General features: G+C 39.7%; 4 protein-coding genes across 4 annotated transcripts; 3 read left to right on the top strand and 1 right to left on the bottom strand.

Moving 5' to 3' along the window:
* Positions 1–576: 576 nt before the first annotated feature.
* On the top strand, positions 577–4,045 carry LOC125593408 (the record flags this gene model as incomplete). Its single annotated transcript, XM_048769994.1, has 6 exons — positions 577–1,416; positions 1,721–2,083; positions 2,165–2,437; positions 2,649–3,016; positions 3,085–3,178; positions 3,347–4,045. Coding segments are annotated over exons 1-6 (2,637 nt in total), but the record flags the coding sequence as incomplete, so codon positions are not given.
* A 4,467-nt stretch (positions 4,046–8,512) lies between these two features.
* LOC111211861 (short-chain dehydrogenase TIC 32 B, chloroplastic-like) lies at positions 8,513–11,619 on the top strand. The gene is made up of 6 exons (XM_022713173.2): positions 8,513–10,077; positions 10,182–10,261; positions 10,370–10,526; positions 10,723–10,804; positions 10,891–11,025; positions 11,146–11,619. The coding sequence occupies exons 1-6, from the start codon at positions 9,725–9,727 to the stop codon at positions 11,404–11,406; spliced, it is 1,068 nt and encodes a 355-aa protein (XP_022568894.1). The 5' UTR covers positions 8,513–9,724; the 3' UTR covers positions 11,407–11,619.
* Positions 11,620–12,172: 553 nt separating this feature from the next.
* On the top strand, positions 12,173–14,938 carry LOC106358571 (rsm22-cox11 tandem protein 2, mitochondrial-like). The gene is made up of 11 exons (XM_013798391.3): positions 12,173–12,646; positions 12,720–12,793; positions 12,867–12,961; positions 13,048–13,169; positions 13,255–13,338; positions 13,474–13,554; positions 13,649–13,726; positions 13,820–13,915; positions 13,997–14,076; positions 14,172–14,260; positions 14,351–14,938. Exons 1-11 carry the CDS (start codon positions 12,269–12,271, stop codon positions 14,812–14,814), a joined length of 1,641 nt encoding a protein of 546 aa, XP_013653845.1. The 5' UTR covers positions 12,173–12,268; the 3' UTR covers positions 14,815–14,938.
* Positions 14,939–14,964: 26 nt separating this feature from the next.
* On the bottom strand, positions 14,965–18,622 carry LOC111211863 (cationic amino acid transporter 2, vacuolar). The gene is made up of 14 exons (XM_022713175.2): positions 18,256–18,622; positions 17,916–18,117; positions 17,740–17,824; positions 17,419–17,559; positions 17,219–17,337; positions 17,039–17,135; positions 16,773–16,945; positions 16,620–16,686; positions 16,380–16,538; positions 16,034–16,289; positions 15,839–15,947; positions 15,618–15,730; positions 15,418–15,493; positions 14,965–15,323 (listed from the first exon to the last, which is right to left on the bottom strand). Exons 1-14 carry the CDS (start codon positions 18,416–18,418, stop codon positions 15,167–15,169), a joined length of 1,917 nt encoding a protein of 638 aa, XP_022568896.1. The 5' UTR covers positions 18,419–18,622; the 3' UTR covers positions 14,965–15,166.
* Between the last annotated feature and the right edge of the window lie 2,004 nt (positions 18,623–20,626).

The raw sequence follows: 20,626 nt of genomic DNA, 5'->3' as shown, positions 1-20,626 counted from the left end.
CTATCTCACTTCATTCTCACCGTTGTCGCCGCAGCTTCTTCTAACCCTAGCGCCGCCGATTCCTCTAAACCCTAGCGCCGCCGATTCCTCTAAACCCTAGCGCCGCCGCTTCCACTATTTCCGAACAAACCGTCGCCCTCGCCACCGTGGTCACCAACGTTCTCACCGCCGCTTCCTCTAAACACTAGCGCCGCCGCTTCTTCTAAACCCTAGCGCCGCCGCTTCTTCTCTGTAAACCTTAGCGCCGTTTCTCTGTAAACCCTAACGCCGCTAAGTCATCAATCTCGAGAAAAGATGAACATAAAACGTTGTCTCTATCAATTTACTCATTCTCACCGTTTCACGTTTATTTTTTCAGATCTATAACCGCAATGACGAGTACTCCAACTCCTTCTGCGACTGGAAGACTTGTAAGTAATTTAAGTCGTCTGGAAAGTCTTCCAACTGGACGACTTAGTAGATGACTTAAATATAAGTCGTCCATTTGGAAGACTTTCCAGACGACTTAAATTTAAGTCGTCTACTAAGTCGTCTGGACTTATATTGTTGTCTTTGATTATTTTGCAGACAAAAAGGATGGATATTCCAGAACTCCCCCGTAGGTTATACACATCAGGGGAAGAGCCAGAAGCCCACAATAGCATTTCGTATCATACGGATAACAGCAAGTTGCATACTGCTCTTAGGAAAGCTCTTACTGATGACGAATTTGAAGAGCTCAAGGAGTCGAGTTTGGGAGTTTTCATCAAGTTCAAGGAGCAGGGATTTGGTTGGGCTTCAAGGCTGGTTCACTACATGCTCAGTTTCAAGCTGGACATTAAGAAGAAGTATGAGATGTGGTCTCTCGTTGGTCCAGAACCTTTGAGGTTTTCACTGTTAGAGTTTGAAAACCTCACTGGTCTAAACTGCGAGTACATCGAGGACCTTGAGACACCAAAATGTGACGTTACCCCAGAGATGGTTTCTTTCTGGGGGATGCTGGGAGTTCATCTGGAAGCTGGGCCAACTACTGATCAGATAATAGCAGCACTGAAGAGATGCGGGGATTGGTCCAGGGAAGATCGCAAGCGGCTCGCGTACCTCTCCATCTTCACTGGATTCATTGAAGGGAGAAAGTTTTCAACCGCTACACGATCTACTCTGGCAAGGCTAGTGATGGATTTAGAACGGTTTGAGAATTATCCATGGGGGAGAGTCGCGTTTAAGGTGCTGATGGACTCTTTGTGGAACAAAGAAATTGCTGGCTGTTACACCGTGGATGGGTTTATACAAGTTCTTCAGGTCTGGACGTACACAGCTATGCCGGAATTGGGTGCTAGTATTGGTGGTCCCAGAGCAGACAGTCCGTCTCCACCGATACTGGCTTACGAGGGCAGCAGAGGCCGCAGATCAATGAAAGCTGCTATCTTGAGTCAGGTATTTACTTCAATCCAAAAGACTGCGCAGACGACTTATAATAAGTCGTCTGGAAGGTCGTCCAGCTGGACGACTTATCGGACACTTAATTAAGTCGTCTGGAAAGTCTTCCCAGCTGGACGACTTATCGGACGACTTAATTAAGTCGTCTGGAAAGTCTTCCATCTGGACGACTTATTAGACGACTTATTATAAGTCGTCTGGAAGGTCTTCCAGCTGGACGACTTAGTAGACGACTTATAATTAAGTCGTCTATTTAGTATTTTTTTTCAAATATCTAACTCGATTCTTCTATTTACTGCAGACCCGCGTGATCAACTTTGTTGAGAAGGACATTAGTGAAATGTGGCCAAAATGGGACTCTGAGGTTGAGGACCTGCCCGCGGAGAACATCATTAAAGTCATGTATGAGCGGAGACCGTGGAAGTGGACCATGGATTGCTGGGAAGTCACTGGTACTAAGGTCAATACAAAACCTAAGGTTGTGACTCCATCGAAGAAGGCCAAAGAGATGGTTGTGTTGGAGGAGGAGGAGGAGGAGGAGGAGGAAGACAATCCAAGACCTCGGAAGAAAGCTCGTAAAGAGGCTCCTAAAGTGGCTAGTGAAGAGGCTAGAGAAGAGGCTAGAGGGGTGACCAGAGAGGAGTTGGAAATTATGTTCAAGGGCGTAGCTGACTGCATGAAAAAAGGGTTTAATAAGTGCATGAGGGAGTTTAGGAAGTTGTCCGATAGATTGGAAGCTGTGGAGAAGAAGGTTGGTGTCACCAATCAGGCTACCCCTCCACCTCTAACCAATCAGGCTACCCCTCAAGATAAACAGCCTACCCCTCTTGCCAAAGAAACCGGGGGTAGAAACAAACAGGCTACCCCTCATGCCAATGAAACCGTGGTTAGTAACCAGCCTCCTCCTCATCAAACCAAACAGCAGCCTCCTCCTCCTCAAAAGAAACAGCAGCAGCCTCCTCCTCCTCAAAAGAAACAGCCTCCTCCTCAAAAGAAACAGCCTCCTCAAATCAAAGAGGTTAGTATCAAATCCAGGGTTAACTAGTTGTCCAGACGACTGTAAAAGTTGTCTGGACGACTAGTTGACCCTGGACGACTTAAACGTAAGTTGTCTGGACGACTAGTTGACCACGGAAGACTTAATTTTAAGTCGTCCAGGGTCAACTAGTCGTCCAGACAACTTTTATTTAAGTCGTCCAGGGTTAACTTGTGTGCAACTTTTATTGCAGAGATGGTTGCCGGAGGATACAGCAACCGAGGCGAACTCGGTAAATAAGATCTTGCCGGAGGATAAAGCAGATGGTGTCACCTCCAAAGAGATTGTTGCTGTCACTTCCACCGATCACCAACCGAGCCTCGCTTCCACCGATCAACAACCGAGCCTCGCTTCCACCGAGCCAAGCGATCCAGTTTCAGAACCGAGCCTGGTTGTATTGGACAAGCGTGCAAAGAGTAAACGAGCGAAGAAACCTGCTCCCACTGTGAGATCTCCTTATACGGCAGAGAAAAAAAAAGATAAAGTGGCAGCCTATAATCCATTTCCGCCAGTAAACAAAGATAAGTTGAAGGAACTCGCTGATTGGTTGAAAACTGATCCGTAAGTGATTGCTTTACCCATAATAGCTTGATTTAGTCGTCCAAAACTGATTGCTTTTTTGTTTGCAGTCATTATTTAACTAAGACCGAGGACAAACCACGTACATCACCAACAAGGTGGTACCACTTCCTCCGGACAGCCAGAGGATGGCTGGAAGACTGCGTAAGTCTTCTGCACACGATTTAAGTCGTCTACAAAGTCGTCCAAGTAGACTACTTTCCAGACGACTTAAAGATAAATCGTCTGGAAAGTCGTCTACTTGGACGACCACGTAGACGACTTATATTTAAGTCGTCTGGTAACTTCTAACTTGTTATATTTAATATGCAGCATATAGATGCTTGGATTAATGTGCTAAGGCAGAGGTATCAGGAGAACCCACAAGCTTTCAGGAGCGAGCGAATGTGCTTCCTGGATCACAACTTTTCCCAGTCTTGGAGAGAGCAGTATCAGCTCTTCAAAACATCGGAACCTGATCACAAAGGTTTAGGAAGAGTTCTACCTGGTGGGGCGTCGAATTTTTATGACGGATCAATACCTTCATTTTGCCAATCAAACAAGAAGTGGGGGGAGGACATTGATGATATCTATGCGCCAGTGAACTTGGACGACAAGCATTGGGTTGCTATTTGGATATCGATCCCTAAGAGGCACATAGTCGTCTGGGACAGCATACCTTCATCTAGTGTACCAGACGCATGGGATGCGATAATGGAGCCTTTTCTCCAGATGGTCCCTTATCTGCTTGTTGAGTGCGCAGCCACCGACGAAATACGGGTCAAATACGGGTTGGAGCCATACACATATGAGAGACCGCTGAAAGGTGTACCCACGGCCAACAATGGTGATTGTGGCGTGTACGCTGTAAAGTACATTGAATGTCATGCTCTCGGGGTCTCCTTTGACCCTAAAGACTTTGCTAGGTGCAACGCGAAGAAAATGAGGGATAATATGGCGGTGGATATATGGAAGGAGCTTGTTGATCAGCATCTGAAAGAAAATGTGGATGGTGATAAGTTCGTGGGCATGTATGATTTTTGAACTTGTGTTTGTATTTGAACATGTCTTTGTATTTGAACATGATTTTTTAACGAGCGAAGTATTTGTATTTCAACTTGTCTTTGTATAGATTTGTAAATATATAAGTTGTCTGGAAGAAATAAGTCGTCTGGAAGGTTTTCCAACTGGACGACTTACAAATAAGTCGTCTAGAAGGTTTGGACGACTTATTATAAGTCGTCTGGAAGGTTTTCCAACTGGACGACTTACAAATAAGTCGTCTAGAAGGTTTGGACGACTTATTATAAGTCGTCTGGAAGGTTTTCCAACTGGACGACTTACACTGGACTTCTAAAAATAAAATACACTGGACGACTTACACTGGACTTCTAAAAATAAAATAACTGGACGACTTAGTAGAAGGTCGTCTAAAAATAAAATACACTTGAAGGAAGAAATAAGTTGTCTGGAACTTACTAAATTAAGTCGTCTGGTAGGTTTTCCAACTGGACGACTTACAAATAGTCGTCTGGAAGGTTTCCAGCTGGACAACTAGTCAACTGGTTGTGTACATTGTGGTTTCGTATGGCCAGTTTCCTTGCAGTTTGAGCATCTCCGTGCCCTGTGTTTCTTCCTGGGTTTGTGTCCTCTCATCCTAGATAGCTCCAACCAAGATTGCCATCTTGATTTCTTCGGTCTCCCCCGACCACGCTTTAGTTCTGGAGGAAAGCATTCTCGTTCCTCAATATGTTGTGACACGATAGGATATATATTCTCTGAGTATCCTGCATACAGATAATTCTTTGAGTACAGTGGACATACAAGTGTGGAGATATGCAAACCAGCATGTATTCCAGCAGCTATAGCATGAGAGCAAGGTATTTTCTCCACTCCATAGACACCACAATCACACTTTGCATGTTCCAAATCAACCACACAGTCCATTTTGCCACCTTTGACAAAGAAATGCCATCCATCAATTGGTTCGACCGTCATCGTACCCGCTATCTCTTCTCGAACAGCAAGCAAGTATTCAACACCCCGCTATGTTCAGTTGTGAGACTCAAAGCATCTTGTCTCCTTTTCCAATACCATTTTCCTAACTTCTGCCTTATGAACTCCAGCAGGAACGTAATCGGAAATCCTCTTGCTCGCTTCAGTGCGGAATTAATAGATTCAGCAATGTTGCTTGTTTTTATGTTGAACCTGTTCCCCTTACAATAAACCCTTGACCATAGCCTGACGTCGGCTTTCTCCAAATACGTTGCAAGTTCCGGGTTTGCACTCCGTATCTCAGCCATGTACCGGTCAAAATCGTAAACCGTGTGAGCATAAGCAGCCCCTTTCACCAAGTACATGAGATGTTTCCCTTTAAACTTTTTGACAATGTTATCTTGAAGGTGATAATAACATATTCCTCGGGTTGCCCAAGGAAACACCTTATCACACGCACTTTTAATGGCCTTGTGCCGGTCGGAGACTATCACCAGAGGCTTGTCATGAGATATACAACTAGCCAATTTTGTGAAAAACCATTCCCAAGAAGGTATATCTTCCTCATCCACGATCCCAAAAGCCAATGGGAATATCTGAAAATTGCCATCTTGTGCGGCTGCAACTAACATAGTTCCTCCATACTTTCCACTTAGGTGAGTTCCATCCACCACAATGACCCTTCTCTGATACTTAAAACCTTTGATAGAAGCTCCAAAAGAGAGAAATAGATACTTAAATCTTTTCATAGAATCAAGTTCTATCGCCGTGATAGAATCAGGATTTGCAATGGAGATTTGCTCGAGATATGATGCCAGACGCGAATACCCTTCTTCTGCTGATCCTCTCACCAATCTTTGTGCATATAACAGTGCTCTGTATGAAGTGGTGTAATCAAGCGCCATGCCAAACATGTTCCTCATTGCATCAGTGATATGCTGCGGAGTTATCCCATCAATGATTCCAACACGATCAATGAAAAGACTACCTACATACTTCGGAGTACAGTGTCTCCGCTGAGCGATTCGGTCTCCCGCTGAGCATAAATGTTTTTCCACATACTTTGTTACCCAAAACGTGTTTGTCCCATGTTTGACACTCGCTCTGACCTTCCATCCACAATAGCTAACCGGACATGTTGCCACAACGAGAGTTTTCGTTGATTTGTATAATCTGAAAGAAAACTTACCCCTCACTGCTGCCAACCGCAGCTCTGAAAGCAGTGCACCCTTGCTAACAAAACTCTGGTTGACATAGATACTGGTACCATTCGATTTTCCTCCTTCAATAGCATTTGTCTTAGCATATGTCTTTTGGATTTCTTCAAAACAAATATTATCATCATCTTCCTCGTCCTCATCTGGAACCTTTCCATAAAGACTGTAATCCCCACCATTCTGATCCGTTTCACCAACAATAGAATTATCAGCATCCTCCTCCCCATTTTCCTCCTCCCCATCTTGATTTTCATCTTCAACAAACTCATTATCACCAACATCTTCATCATCATCACCAACATCTTCTTCCCATTCACCAGCTTCATCATTATCACCAACATCTTTTTCCCATTCACCAGCTTCATCAATATCCCTTTTCTCTGAAACCGTTTCGACCTTGCTGCGGCTTGATACACAAAGACATACTCTATGGGTTTTGAGTATCTCCAGCAAGTTTCGAACTTGTCTATCACTTGTAACATGAATGGGAAGACTGCCTGGAGCCATCATCATTTCTGCTGGTAATGAGTAGCTAATCTCCACACTCACTGTTCTCATGTCCAGGTTATAATCTTCTTGAGCCATTGCAACAAGTTCAGCATGTGTTGAATCTTCATTCAATAAAAACAATCTTGCTCCTTTGAGATCATCAACCACAAAATCCCAACGGAAATCTCTCAACAACCATTCTCCATACACTGCATGTAACTGAAAAATCATCTGCAAATATTCAAAATAAAACACATTAGTAAACATAGAGAAAATGAAGTCGTCCAGAAGACTTAAAGGTAAGTCGTCTAAAGAGGTCACTTTTGCAATTGAAAATTAAAAGGGACGACTTAATTCTAAGTCGTCCGGCTTTGTTTGTTAAAAAAAAACTTCAGACGACTTATATATAAGTCGTCTACGAGAAACGGGCTAGTTTTGCATTTGACCGAATCGTGTCAGATCTTTGACTATTTCTGGACGACTTATAATTCAGTCGTCTCTGGGAAAGTTAAAATTTCAATATTTTATGAAAACTTGACGACTTACGTGTAAGTCGTCCTAGGTTAGTTTTGTAATTGAAAAATAAAACTTCATAATTTAACTTTAACCAGACGACTTAATATAAAGTCGTCCCTCCAGAAGACTTAATTTAAAGTCGTCCGGGGAAAGCAAAGTCGTCCAGAATTTTTCCCAATTTTCTGGTCAAACCTTGCTTATCCCGGACGACCTTAAATTAAGTCGTTTAGCTGGACGACTTTCATCTAAGTCGTCTGGAGAAAGTTAAATTTCAAGTTTTATTTTTCAATTACAAAACTAACCTAGGACGACTTACACGTAAGTCGTCAAGTTTTCATAAAATATTGAAATTTTAACTTTCCCAGAGACGACTGAATTATAAGTCGTCCAGAAATAGTCAAAGATCTGACACGATTCGGTCAAATGCAAAACTAGCCCGTTTCTCGTAGACGACGTATATATAAGTCGTCTGGAGTGTTTTTTTTAACAAACAAAGCTGGACGACTTAATTTAAGTCGTCCGTTTGACCAGAAGACTCATCAGTAAGTCTTCTACATACAGATGACTTACTAGTAAGTCTTCTACGCGAACAGATCTTGAAAAAAAATTCAAATTCGTACCTTAAACTAGGTGAGATGACTTCGTTTGCACACAGGGTCTTCTCCAACCACCCAGAACCTCAAACGAAAGCAACCGTAAGTCAAAACGAAAGAAATATGGCTCTGTCAACCATAGCCCATATTTTGAATCAAAAGCTTGAGTTTTTTGGATGAATATAGAGAGAAAGTGAAAGAAATGTTGTTTTTAGTTCATAACAATTGAAACAGAGAGAGTGTAAAGAGATTTACGTGCATTAAAGGGCATTAAAAGCTCCAAACAGTTCGTACAAGGTTGTTGCCACTATTCATTGCAGTGGCAATATTGTAAATACTTGAAGAATATGAGGTTGAGACAGTAAAGAAGCCATTTTCGAAAAAAAAAAAAATGTTAATGGCATTTTCGTAGATAATATGCAGGTGTAGGGTTAAAATCTCAAAAAAAAAAGAGTCAAAAGAAAATGTTAGTTTTCTGTTTGACTCCAAGTTTTGAGTCACTTTTGCAAAAAGCCCATTAATTAACTATGTATATTTGAGGATTTGTGATGTATTAATATCATATATATTTAAACCTGAGATTAAATTAATGATCATCAAGTCTTTGTTATATTCCTTTGTTTACTTGTAGCATTCATAACATTAACAAGTATTGTATTTGCAGATTAGTGATATATGAACTAATTATTGAAGAGTGAAATTTTGAAAAAGAAAATATTACATTTATAAACGGAGTGTTATTGCTACATATATGAAACATATAAACCGCTTCTCAATACATACTCTATATTTCAAAATGTATTGAAGTGTTACTATTCATAATATATGTACATGCTATCAACCGACTAATTTCTTTCACTTTCATAAGCGATACTCGCAGCGGTATGAACACAAGAAAAAAACATAATCAATTTTTTTAGATAAATGGGATAATCAATCACTTTTGTCTCATAAGATATAGGAACATAATCAATTTTTTCTCATAAGATTTAAGATTCGTTATTTAGAAATGCAAAAAACTCAAGCTTAAGAAAAGGTTATATATATCTGGTAATACAGAGTATAAATAGAGTCGAGAAACTTTTATCTTACAAAGAAAGACCAAACCTATACATAAATGAAAGATATAGTGAATGAGATACGTCGGAGAAGGAAACCATAGTATGGTAAACTAGTGTAGTTCGGTTCATGTTTTCTAAATGAATAATAAAATCTATATATACGTACGTGATTGAGTATTAATTCTTAGGTCCATTAGAATAAAACCTGCACTTTTATATATAGAGTACGACTAGGTAAGAGATAGAGACTTTGAACATTTTTTTGTCACCTGTTATGGATTATAGAAATGTGTATGTTAAAGAGGGAGGAGACCATGCATGAAATGGAAAAATAAAGATTCGGAGGATAATACCATAAGAAAGTCGGACATGACATTGATAAATAGTGAGTGTTACCCAAAACATGGCACTATCTATGCCTTGTTTCAACTTACAGTGCTTTTTAATTTTGAATAAAAACTTGGAGGATTATGGTTTGTAATCACCCATTTCAAGTATAGTTTTTGCTCTGTGAGTCATCATCCTCTATTAATTTGTCTTAGTCAATTAGAGTTGGCTAACCAAACATTTATTATAATCACATTATTGCGTATTTCATTTGTTTTGGTGCCAGTAATTAACTTCTTTTTTATTCTGTGATTGTTTACTGATTTAGAAATTTAAATATACAAAACACACAACATAGAGGAATGTTGTCTCCCCTTCACCGCATATGTCTTGGTATGTTCCTCCAACACGGAGCACTATAAATACTCACTCCAACACTCTCAAAAAATACTCAACTGCTCTCCATAACAGAAACATAACCAAAACTAATAGACACAGAGAGAGAAAGAAAGAATGATTGAGACGGTTAAGCACCTGATAGGCTCCGGTGGCCCAAGCGGATTTGGATCAAGATCCACCGCCGAACATGTCACGGCTAACTGTGATCTCCGATCTCTAACAGCAATCATCACTGGAGCGACGTCGGGAATAGGAGCGGAGACGGCGCGAGTTCTGGCAAAGCGAGGAGCGAGGCTTGTGATTCCGGCTAGGAGTCTCAAAACCGCCGAGGAAACAAAGTCACGTATCCTCTCTGAGTTTCCTGATGCGGAGATCATCGTCATGCAACTCGACCTCAGCTCCCTCGCCTCTGTTCGTCGATTCGTAGACGATTTCGAATCTCTTCATCTCCCTCTCAACATCCTCATGTAATTTTACTATTATTATTTAAATTTCTTCTTCTTCGAAGTCATTGTCATATTTATATTTATATCTGATAATTAATTAATTAATTTTTGGGATAAAATCACAGCAACAACGCCGGAAAATACGCGCAGAAGCACGCCATCTCTGAGGACGGCGTGGAGATGACCTTCGCAACTAATTATCTCGGTAAATTTTTATACTACTATTTAACATTAAACTTAATCAATCAACATATATATTATTATATGGTCTAATCGTGATTAGTTAACATTATTTTTTTGTATGGACGCGCAGGCCATTTTCTGCTGACTAAGCTGCTGTTGAAGAATATGATTGAAACGGCGGAGCAAACCGGCGTTCAAGGCCGTATCGTCAACGTCACGTCAGTGATCCACAGCTGGTTCTCTGGCGATATGCTGCAATATGTCGCCGATATCTCCCGAAACAATAGGTATTTTACGAGAATCTTATACTACTCATCATTTTTCGAATAATTAACTAATGATTAACAAAAAAAGGTGAATATGCGACGACAAAGAATAAACGCCGTCTTTTTTAATTTAATTGATTAGAGATAATAATACTCTATAGTCTAGTCTATACTAGTTAATTAATTAAAGGCACGGGTTTGTCTTGCGTGTTTGCAGAAACTACGACGCGACCCGAGCTTACGCGCTCTCTAAGCTAGCCAACGTTCTCCACACCATAGAGCTTTCCCGGATTCTCCATGTAATTAGTCATTAAAACCCTCTATTTCCTTAATTTTTACTAATAATATAATAAGACTTCTGATAATTTTGACAATCACTCTATAGAAAATGGATGCTAATGTAACGGCAAACTGTGTTCATCCTGGAATCGTGAGAACGCGTCTCACACGAGACCGAGACGGCCTCATCACTGATTTAGTCTTTTTCTTGACCTCCAAGCTTTTGAAGTCCGTTCCTCAGGTATCTAAAGTCAAATCAATATTTGATCGATTTTCATTTATAAATAATATATTTACAATTATCCAAATTAACGTACGACATCATAAAAATAGCTTACTGATTCCTGTTAATTATTTATAGGCAGCAGCAACGACATGCTACGTAGCAACGAGTCCGAGATTGAGGAACGTGTGTGGCAAATACTTTTCAGACTGCAACGAAGCTCGGACTTCTAAATCTGGATCGTGCAATCTTAAAGCTCAGAGACTGTGGACTGCTTCTGAGTTGTTGGTTACTGCAGCTTCCACTCCCAATGTTTATCAAACCTTTAACTACTTTTTAACCAACACGATGCTATGTATGTGTAAATCACAAGACCTAGATAGCTTTACTATAATATAGGTTTATACATAGCGACATATATTCTTTTGTGTGTGTAGGTGTGTATAAGCCATGCCTCTATATTATTATTATATGTGGTTCTGGTTTTCATGTAAATATATATATATATATATATATATATATATATATATAGAGCTGTAGGGTTTTGTAAAATATAGGTCTTTGTTATGTAATTCCTACCTACATCAATCTAGCAATATCAATATTGAAGAATTAATCTTTAAAAATTCAACTCTTAATATATATGTTTATTTCTGTTTAGACGATATTGCATGCATGGACTTCTATAATTTGCAAACAACAATTTTTGGTTTGAAAAAACATTTAACTGATCAATCATGTGTAACAAAATTTGATCTGTTAACCACTCATACTTTATGAACTTCTAAGAGCATACTTTATTATATTTTTTTTACAAAAAAAAATATTATATTAGTATTTTAACAAATTCTAGCTATTTTATTAAATTTCAAAATTTAAGAAATGTAAACAATTTAAAGATTAATACATGGCAATGGTATGGAGGTTTTACATGAATATACATTTCTTATTTGAGAAATTTCTCCTATATTTTTGACAACTTTTTATTTTAATGTTAAGATATCTATTGAGCACCTCCCAAGTCCCAAAGGAAATGCTCTAATATAGCAATTGGCCCCTGATACAGCAGTGCCATGATAGTGTACTGTTATAAGGCCCATTAAAAATAACCATTTGGTCATTTAAGCCTATTTAGTTTTTTAAAAGACACCCGTAGTGTTGGCCCATTGCGATAAACCCTAGACCCTAGACCCTCGTCCTCTTCCTCCGGTGTGGTTAGGCCAAAGCCTCAGCCTGCAACGCAAATTCAGATCAAAGAGAAATGGCGAATGCCCAGAAAGCATTCACGATCGAAAGCCTAAGGACACTAGCCAAGCAGTCATTCAGGTGCCTGGTCGTACCCGTCCGTCTCCGGCGCGCGATAAAGAAATACCTCCGCGAGGAAGACGATCCGCACATCAGGAAGAAGGTTCGCCAGCTATCGGAATCGTTCCAAGAGATAAAGGACTCTAACCTTCTGTTGCCCGAAACAACGGCCAAGCGTCTGGCGGATTCGATGAACTCGGTGGAGGCGAAGCGGTGGAAGATACAGACGGTTTATGGAGACAGCGGTCTCGAGTACAGAGACGGCGAGACTGCAGCTTACGTTGCTTCTCGTATGCCCGCCGCTTACTCCGTCTGCTACAGAGTCCTCACCGAGGTCTAAAAGCTTAGCTTCCTTCTACTTCATTTTTGTAGAGGATTCATCTGACCATGTTTTAACTCGTATATAGATTCGTCGAAGGCTACCTGGTTTTAACCCTACGAGGGTTCTTGATTTTGGTGCAGGCACCGGTTCTGGCTTCTGGTGAGGACTTCATTGTTGTTTCTTATTTTGTTTCCGTGTTGATTGATTCTCTCTATGTGTGACAATCTTGTAGGGCAGTACAAGAGGTTTGGCCAAAGTGTGCGCAGAAAGTTAATATAGTGGAACCTTCTCAATCTATGCAGCGTGCTGGACGTGACTTGCTTCAGGGTATTTGATAAAACCTCTTTAATCAATACAAGTGTTTAGCGTTTGTGGTTTGATTCTCATCTCACTGGTTGTTGTGAATTTGCAAGGCCTGAAGGATTTGCCTTTGATCCATGGCTATACTAGTCTCCTATCCCTTTCTCAAGAGCTCAACAAGAAATGCAGAATCCTCAATGATAAATCCGAGAGGAAACATGAGCTTGTCATCGCTGTGGGTAACAATCTCTTTTTCGCTTAACAATCACATCTTCTGTGATTCTTGTTTATACTGATTAAATCTGCCAATGGGGGTTAAGTCCTATGTGCTAGGGGAGATACCATCTCTAAAAGACAGGATTACTATGGTTCGCCAGCTCTGGGACCTTACAGATGATCTCTTGGTATGCTTTCATCCTCCTCCTCCTCCTCAATGACACTAGAAGAACAGTTACTGTCCTCATAATAGATTTGTCTGCCGTGCATTTTGATTTGCAATGAGTCTTACGGAGTCTTTTAAATTAATTCTGGTGGAACAGGTTTTGGTTGAACCAGGAACGCCACATGGTGCTAATATTATATCTCAGATGCGGTCCTATATACTGTGGATGGAGAATAGGGTAGATTTCAAATGACCCATCTGCTTTCTCTTTGCCGTCGCAAGTTATTTATTCCTCTTCTGCTTATTTTGGAATGTATTCCATTTTTGTCCAGAAACTGCGTAAAAAGGAGAAGGCTGAAGCTGGCAAGGAAGTGCTCGATCTCAAATCTGGTGCGCATATTGTTGCTCCCGTAAGTGTCAAATACTGAAAAAGTCTCCTTAGCTGATGTTTTTCAGGTTTAATGTATTTTTAAAACATATAATTTGGGGTTGCAAACGAGCAGTGCCCTCATGATGGAAAGTGTCCGTTGGAAAACACTGCAAAGTATTGTCATTTTGTTCAGCGGTTGCAGAGAACTTCGTCCCAGCGTTCCTACAAGGTTCCTTTTATGCAAATATATAGATTTCAGTCATTTCTCTGTTTGTTGATGACTCCAAACTCAAACATTAACCTTTTGCAGCGTACAAAAGGTGTTCCCTTGCGTGGCTTTGAGGATGAGAAGTTTTGCTTTGTGGTTTTCAGGAGAGGTCAGCGTCCACGGTTGGTAGTTTTGGTGATGTTGAATGTGGTTTATTAAGTTCAGAGAAAAGTTGTTTAGGAATTTTAAGTTTTTGGGGTGATTCTTTCAAATTTAGGGAACCATGGCCTCTTGATAACATAAAATTGGAGACTTTGAAGGAGATGCGCGCGAATAGGAAACCGGAGGATCTCGAGATTGATTATGGTAAAAGTCTGGGGCTAATTTTATGAGATATATTTGCCAGAGTTGAGCTGTGTGCCTAACGAATATGCGAATCCATTTTGATATATGCAGAGGAGTTTATCAAAACACAGGTGGTTGAGGTGCCTTACAGTGATCCAAGAGCACAGGACTCTGATATCACCGATGAGGATGAGCAAGAAGAAGAAGGTGAAGGTGAAGGTACTGATGAGGATGAAGTAGAAGTAGAGGAAGCAGAAGAGGAAGAGGGAAGTGGGAGGGCAAGCGTGGGTGGAGGATGGGGTAGGATCATATTCCCTCCATTCCGCAAGGGAAAACAAGTGACGTTGGACATGTGCGTGCCGACCAACGAGGAAGGGTCAGAGGGAGCTTTTGAGAGGAGAGTGATAACGAAAAGCAAGAACCCTCATCTTCATTTGCAAGCCAAGAAATCATTTTGGGGAGACCTATGGCCATTAACCACTCAACAACAAGACATTTCCAAAGAGAATAAAAAAGTAGATGCCGAGTGGTGTCGCCCAGATCAAGACCAGAAATGGGGTGCATGGCCTTGGTGAATGATTGTTTAAAAGACCTTTTTTCCCATAGCTCATGTTATCAGTTTCCCATTACAGATGTGTTTAAACATAAAAAGGAAACCAAATACCCATTTTGTAGAAATGCATAACACTTTTGTCCACTCATAAACCGTCCAAACAGAGATACCATGCTGAAAAGCGTTCGGGATCTTTTCTGATTATATAGTATAATATTATATGTTGCTCAAAAAAAAAAGGGTATATATTATATACAAAGGAACGTGTGGAAATAGATTATGACAGTTTTTGTTTCATAATCAAAAGTAATAATACAGATTTTGTTACATATGTATAATTCGTGTCACCAAGGAGTTGCCTTCCTCACAGACTATTATGCCAAAGAAGCTTCATGTTCACGATAGATCTCCTCCGCATGAGCTGTAGTTACGTAAACTGCATTGGCCAGGGAGCTGTTTTTTCTTCCATAGAAAACATATACCAACACTCCAATCACCAGCCACACAGACACTCGAGCCCATGTCGCAGATCTGTCAAATTAGTTAGCCAGTCAGAGCGATTTACATCTATGATGGTCCTTTTAGAGGAATAATAAAATGGGAAATGAAGGAGGAGCATGCTCACCCAAGGTTAACCAAAAGGTACATGTTGATTAGGATGCATATGATTGGCAGGAGTGGTACAAACGGGCATATGAAACCTATTCAAAACGAATATTCACACAACACACATGATATATAAATTATAAGGCCTGCCCTTTCATATGCTTTTAAGGAATTGATTGTTTACCAAATCATGTTATATATAATTAGCAATTCATTTACCTCCAGAGTGTCCAAAAGTGTGCCTGGCATCATCCTGATCTATAGAACTCAAAGCAATCAAACCAGCAAGGAGTAGACTTCCACTAACACCACACAACGGATATCTAATAAACCTGTAAACCATTTTAAGACGACGATGATGGTGATAAGCAAATAAAAGCTTTTCTTTTCTTTTGAGGAAAATTAATGCTCTGAATAGACAATGGTGAGTGAGAACTAACCCTGGGAAGTTGAGGCTCGACGCCGAATAGCTTAGAAGAAAGGCCCCAATACAAGTGAGCATAATGCTCCATCCAGCGACAATTCTCCTCTTTTTTTCGCTCAGAACCCCTGCAGTTAAATCATTGACAAATGTCAAGTCTGTGCTAAAACAAAGTTAGTGGATACGGATGTGTCTCAAAGTGGAAGTTACTTACAACACCCAAGAGCTTCTTGTTTCTCGATGACTGGGAACTGAACCGAATCATCATTATCGCCAATTAAAGGCTGTTTATTACTATCGTCAGAAGTGCCAACATGATGGGATGACTTTGTTTCACCAGGTATGAAGGAAACAGAGTCGATTCTATCCTGAAGGGATGCCGGAAGAGGTAGCTCATCCGGAGGAACATATCTGAGTATCAACACTGAGATTGCCACCATTGTAAATGCCAGAAGTGTCCCAACACTCACCTGCACCATCATATCACCACCTCTCAAAATACTAAAAATAACGAAGAAAAAAGTTCCACTAGACAAGGAATAAACAATACTGCGTCTTACCATGCCTGCGAGCTGCGAAACATCCATAAAGAAGGCTAAGGTTGCTGCACAAAGCCCAGTTGCTATGGTCGCTTTAACCGGAACCTGTGTGCGTCTATTAACGTCTGAGAAAAGAGAAGGCAGCAACCCATCCCTAGCCATTGCCATCAGAATTCGCGGCTGGAAAAATGAGTATTAGTCATATTTGAGTAACAACCACACATTAAAAGGAAGAACACCTAATTTTTTCTGACATTTTACCTGAGGGAGAAGTGCACCCATTAGAGCTGAGCAGAGGGCCATGACAGCTCCTAAAGTGATCAAGTATCTACATCGAAGTTCCCAAATCAATCTTATAAGTATAATGTCTAAGTAGAATGACAAAAACTGGATATTAAAGGGTCATGTACTTACACGGCCCATTGCATGTCATGACTAGCGAACGCAGAGGAGATGGGAGTGTCAGGATCCATGGCATAGTAAGGGACTAAGCCAACAATCACAGTGGAGACCATCATGTAGACAGAACAACAGAGAAAGAGTGCAAGACCAATTCCAATTGGTAAATCCCGTTGAGGGTTTTTCACCTGCCCACGAATGAGGATACCCTTATTAGTACTAGTTGCTTGAAAGGGAAAAAAAGAGAAGAAAAAAACTATAAAATAGATTCCCAAATTTACCTCCTCTGCAGCACTTGCAACCGAATCAAAACCAATGAATGCAAAGAAGACTGTAGCAGAACCAGCAAACATTCCATCCACTCCAAATGGAAAAAACCTTTTAAAAACGATAAAATGGTTTTGGTTTGATCCTATATGTCTTCTTAAAACAATGATGACTCAGAGAATGCTTTATCTTACCCTGAAGAAAGTTCATAACCAGCCCAACCAGTCTTGAAGCCCAGATAACTGCCAGCTACGATGACAAATAACAAGACACACACATTGGCTGCAGTCACAATCCCCTGAGCAAATGTGCTCTGCAAGTACAATTTGAACCAATGATTTTATCTTGGACGTGCGGGATGGAAAGTAAATTAAAAAAGCGTGTATGTACGCACCTCCTTAATACCCAGGCACAAGAGGCCAGTCACAATGAAGACAAGAATAGCAGCAGATGGATCAACAACAACATCAAGACCTGGGATCTGGTGACGCGCCAAGAATGAAGGCAAACCATCTTCACCACCATAAATCAATGCCTGTAACGATTTTTATCAACTCAAAAAGCTTTAGTGGCACACACTTATTGATGCTAAGCAGAAGTTGAGAATGGAGAATTTTAATCAATAACCCCAGCTACATTTATAACAAGAAGTCAAGCTACCGATCTGATGGAGTACTAATTTGCATTTCTGTAAGTAAAATAGAATGATAGTGACCAGATTAGGGGAAATGCCACGGGCAACAGCAGAGCCACCAATGGTGTATTCCAGAATCAGTGCCCAACCGATCAACCACGCAACACTTTAAAAAATTAACAAGGAAAAACTAAAAGTTAGCAGAACAGAAAGAAAGAAGAGAGTTAAACAGAAGAGGAGTAGTAACTAGTGAGTACCCTTCGCCTACACAAATGTAGGAATAGTGATAGGCGCTGCCAGCGGAGGGACAACGGCTAGAGAGTTCAGCATAGCAAAAGGCAGAAAGTGCAGCTGCGATTCCAGCAATAAGAAATGACAAAGCAAGAGATGGTCCTGAGTGCTCTCTTGCAACTGTTCCCACAAGAATATACACTCCCGCTCCTATTGTCGCTCCAACACCTAAAAAATACAAAACAAACATAACATAAAGAATGATTGCAAAATCCAAAAGGATCAATCTTGATGAAAAAAAATCTTAAACCGAGAACTTGACAAGTTTCCTCTAAAAGAAAAAGGATTTGGATAAGAAGAAGTTACCAATTGCAATCAAGTGAGGAACAGTTAAGGCTTTGGCGAGCTGGTGGTGATGATGAGAATGAGGCTCATCAGCAGAGTCGACCTGTTTCCTACGGACCAAACTCCTGAGGTAACCCCATGAGTGTCCGCCTCCTTCCTTTTGGGTATCCACCAGAAAACCCATCCAAATATCCCCTGAAAATCAAAATCAAATCAAAATCAATCGATGAGATTATATTTTCGTCAAAAAATGATTCAATGGATTTTCTGGAGAAGGGAGGAAGAAGGTAGAAGAAAAGAAAAGGAGATCTTTTCAGTTTTAAAAAATGAATTGAATTGATTGATAATTGATTGGTGCCGTAGGGAAAGGAGCCACTGCCTGACATAATATTGTTATCCCAAAGGGGCCATTCCTTTAACGTGTCTATTCCCGTTTCGGTACACTCTTCTATTACTTTTTTGGTTTGGTCTTAATCGGTTGTGTCCCAATGGGAAATTGGAGGAATCTGTCGTATTAACACAAGAATCTTGCAAATTTAAAACATTTATGATTTAGAGACATGTTCAATTTCTTCACGTTCATCTTAACAACTCAACTTGCGAGACACAATTCTTGCTTGCCAACATTCAGTTATCTATTATTATTAGGGCCACCACCACAGATGTATTTGCTTCTTCTATCCTCCAAACTATATGCAGTACTATGACAATTCATTTTCACACCTTCTCCTTCTTCTTTACGTTGAAAGTAAATTTGAAGATAGCTTGAAACTAAAGTTATTTGAAAATAGGAAATACATCTTGTTTATGAGTTATCTTTTTTTTGAAAAAAAAAAAGATATGTTTAATGTGATTAACATCTTGTTTAATGTTATCTACATAAGATATGTTTAATGTGATTAGGAATATCAAATCTCTATATAAGAAGATGCTGAGTTGTAGCATAAACTTATGAGTTTACAGATCGATTGTGATTGCTTAAGGTTTTGAGATTATTTTCCTTAGGATTTATAAAGAGAGGAATTCTTTATATTGTTACACAATCTTTGAGTTCAATAATTAGTATCAAAACCAGGTTGACGAAAAATCTGCAAAACAAAACCTAAATACCATTCGAGATATGAATGGGAAGTATGTGGTAGAGATCAAATCAGAAGATCTTGGAAGTTCAGTTGTGAGAAATGAGTGTGGTCTTTAGTTTGAAGGGGAAATGTGAGATATCCAACTAAGTACTACATTGAAAAATTAGACAAAAAGTGTCTAATGTTATAAGATAAACTTTGAAATGATCCTCCACTCCTTTACCAACTCAAGCACTATGATCATCTACTCATCAAGCACTATGATCATCTACTCATCAAGCACTATGATCACCCACTCATTTACCAAATCAAGCACCATCTTTGATATTTTATGCATTGTTGTTCACTATAAATACCATCACTCATCTCACTATTTTGTACACCATAAACAAGAACAAGAGTTTATAAGAAAAGAACCATTACATCTTCTTCTTCTTACTTATAATAAACTCTCTCACTTATAGTAGTGTTATTTGCTTCCTACGGGTATTAAATTCTACTCTTATTTAAATTTCTCGATACTATAAATTATAAGTTATTTCATAACACGTTATCAGTACGATCACTCTGCGATTCGGTAAAATTTATTTGTATCATTTATACCCTGTTATAATGGTCGGTATACCGCCTCAACTATTATTTATATCATGTTATAATGGCCGGAATACCGCCTATATTATTTACTAGTAATTTAATTTATTTATTGGTCGGCCGAGCCGCCTTATATCCTGTTTATTATTTATTGGTCGGCCGAGCCGCCTTATATCCTGTTTATTATTTATTGGTCGGCTGAGCCGCCTTATATTCTGTTTATTATTAATTGGTCGGCCGAGCCGCCGTATAATTTATTTATTATTCTGCATTGATCGGCTGAGCCGTCGCATGATTTGTTGTCATATAACATAAATATTTCATTGTCATAATTTTTCACTTTTATGAAATTTTATAGATTTGATTGACCGTTTAATACGATATTTTCAGACTAATTTTTGGTGCACTCGATTTAACCCAACGGTCACAAAGAAATTTTTTCAAAAATTTCCCCTTTCTCCAACGGTCATGAACAGTAATTTTCATCTATAAATACAACTCATTTTCACTTCATTTCATCATCCAAAACATTTCATCTTCTCTCAAAAATTTCAAATCGCTCTCCTCCAATTTTTCAAGAAAGATGATTCGCGCACTTTTGTTTTTATGTGCCATTTTTATTTGTGTTTCTATTTATGGTTTATTCGATGGAGAATTTACTCCAAGTGAATTTAAGATGATTATCGGTTTAATTTTATTTACATCGCTTCTCCTTGTAA

Source organism: Brassica napus, chromosome C9 (assembly GCF_020379485.1).
Source record: "Brassica napus cultivar Da-Ae chromosome C9, Da-Ae, whole genome shotgun sequence".
In the NCBI taxonomy this organism is placed as follows: Eukaryota; Viridiplantae; Streptophyta; class Magnoliopsida; order Brassicales; family Brassicaceae; genus Brassica; species Brassica napus.
The sequence above is the reverse complement of the archived record's forward strand: the minus strand, read 5'-3'. Positions and strand labels throughout refer to the sequence as shown.

What these genes read in the sequence shown, in the direction of transcription:
- LOC111211863 (XM_022713175.2), bottom strand. Translation starts at nt 18,418, where the DNA reads ATGGGTTTTCTGGTGGATACCCAAAAGGAAGGAGGCGGACACTCATGG. An exon ending in GTGGCATTTCCCCTAATCTG is followed by an intron (nt 17,560 to 17,739) that starts GTCACTATCATT and finishes AAATCGTTACAG; the next exon opens with GCATTGATTTATGGTGGTGA. An exon ending in TTTCGCAGCTCGCAGGCATG is followed by an intron (nt 16,290 to 16,379) that starts GTAAGACGCAGT and finishes ATGATGGTGCAG; the next exon opens with GTGAGTGTTGGGACACTTCT.
- LOC111211861 (XM_022713173.2), top strand. Translation starts at nt 9,725, where the DNA reads ATGATTGAGACGGTTAAGCACCTGATAGGCTCCGGTGGCCCAAGCGGA. An exon ending in CTTCGCAACTAATTATCTCG is followed by an intron (nt 10,262 to 10,369) that starts GTAAATTTTTAT and finishes ATGGACGCGCAG; the next exon opens with GCCATTTTCTGCTGACTAAG. An exon ending in TTTTGAAGTCCGTTCCTCAG is followed by an intron (nt 11,026 to 11,145) that starts GTATCTAAAGTC and finishes AATTATTTATAG; the next exon opens with GCAGCAGCAACGACATGCTA.
- LOC106358571 (XM_013798391.3), top strand. Translation starts at nt 12,269, where the DNA reads ATGGCGAATGCCCAGAAAGCATTCACGATCGAAAGCCTAAGGACACTA. An exon ending in ACCTTACAGATGATCTCTTG is followed by an intron (nt 13,339 to 13,473) that starts GTATGCTTTCAT and finishes CTGGTGGAACAG; the next exon opens with GTTTTGGTTGAACCAGGAAC. An exon ending in GGATCTCGAGATTGATTATG is followed by an intron (nt 14,261 to 14,350) that starts GTAAAAGTCTGG and finishes TGATATATGCAG; the next exon opens with AGGAGTTTATCAAAACACAG.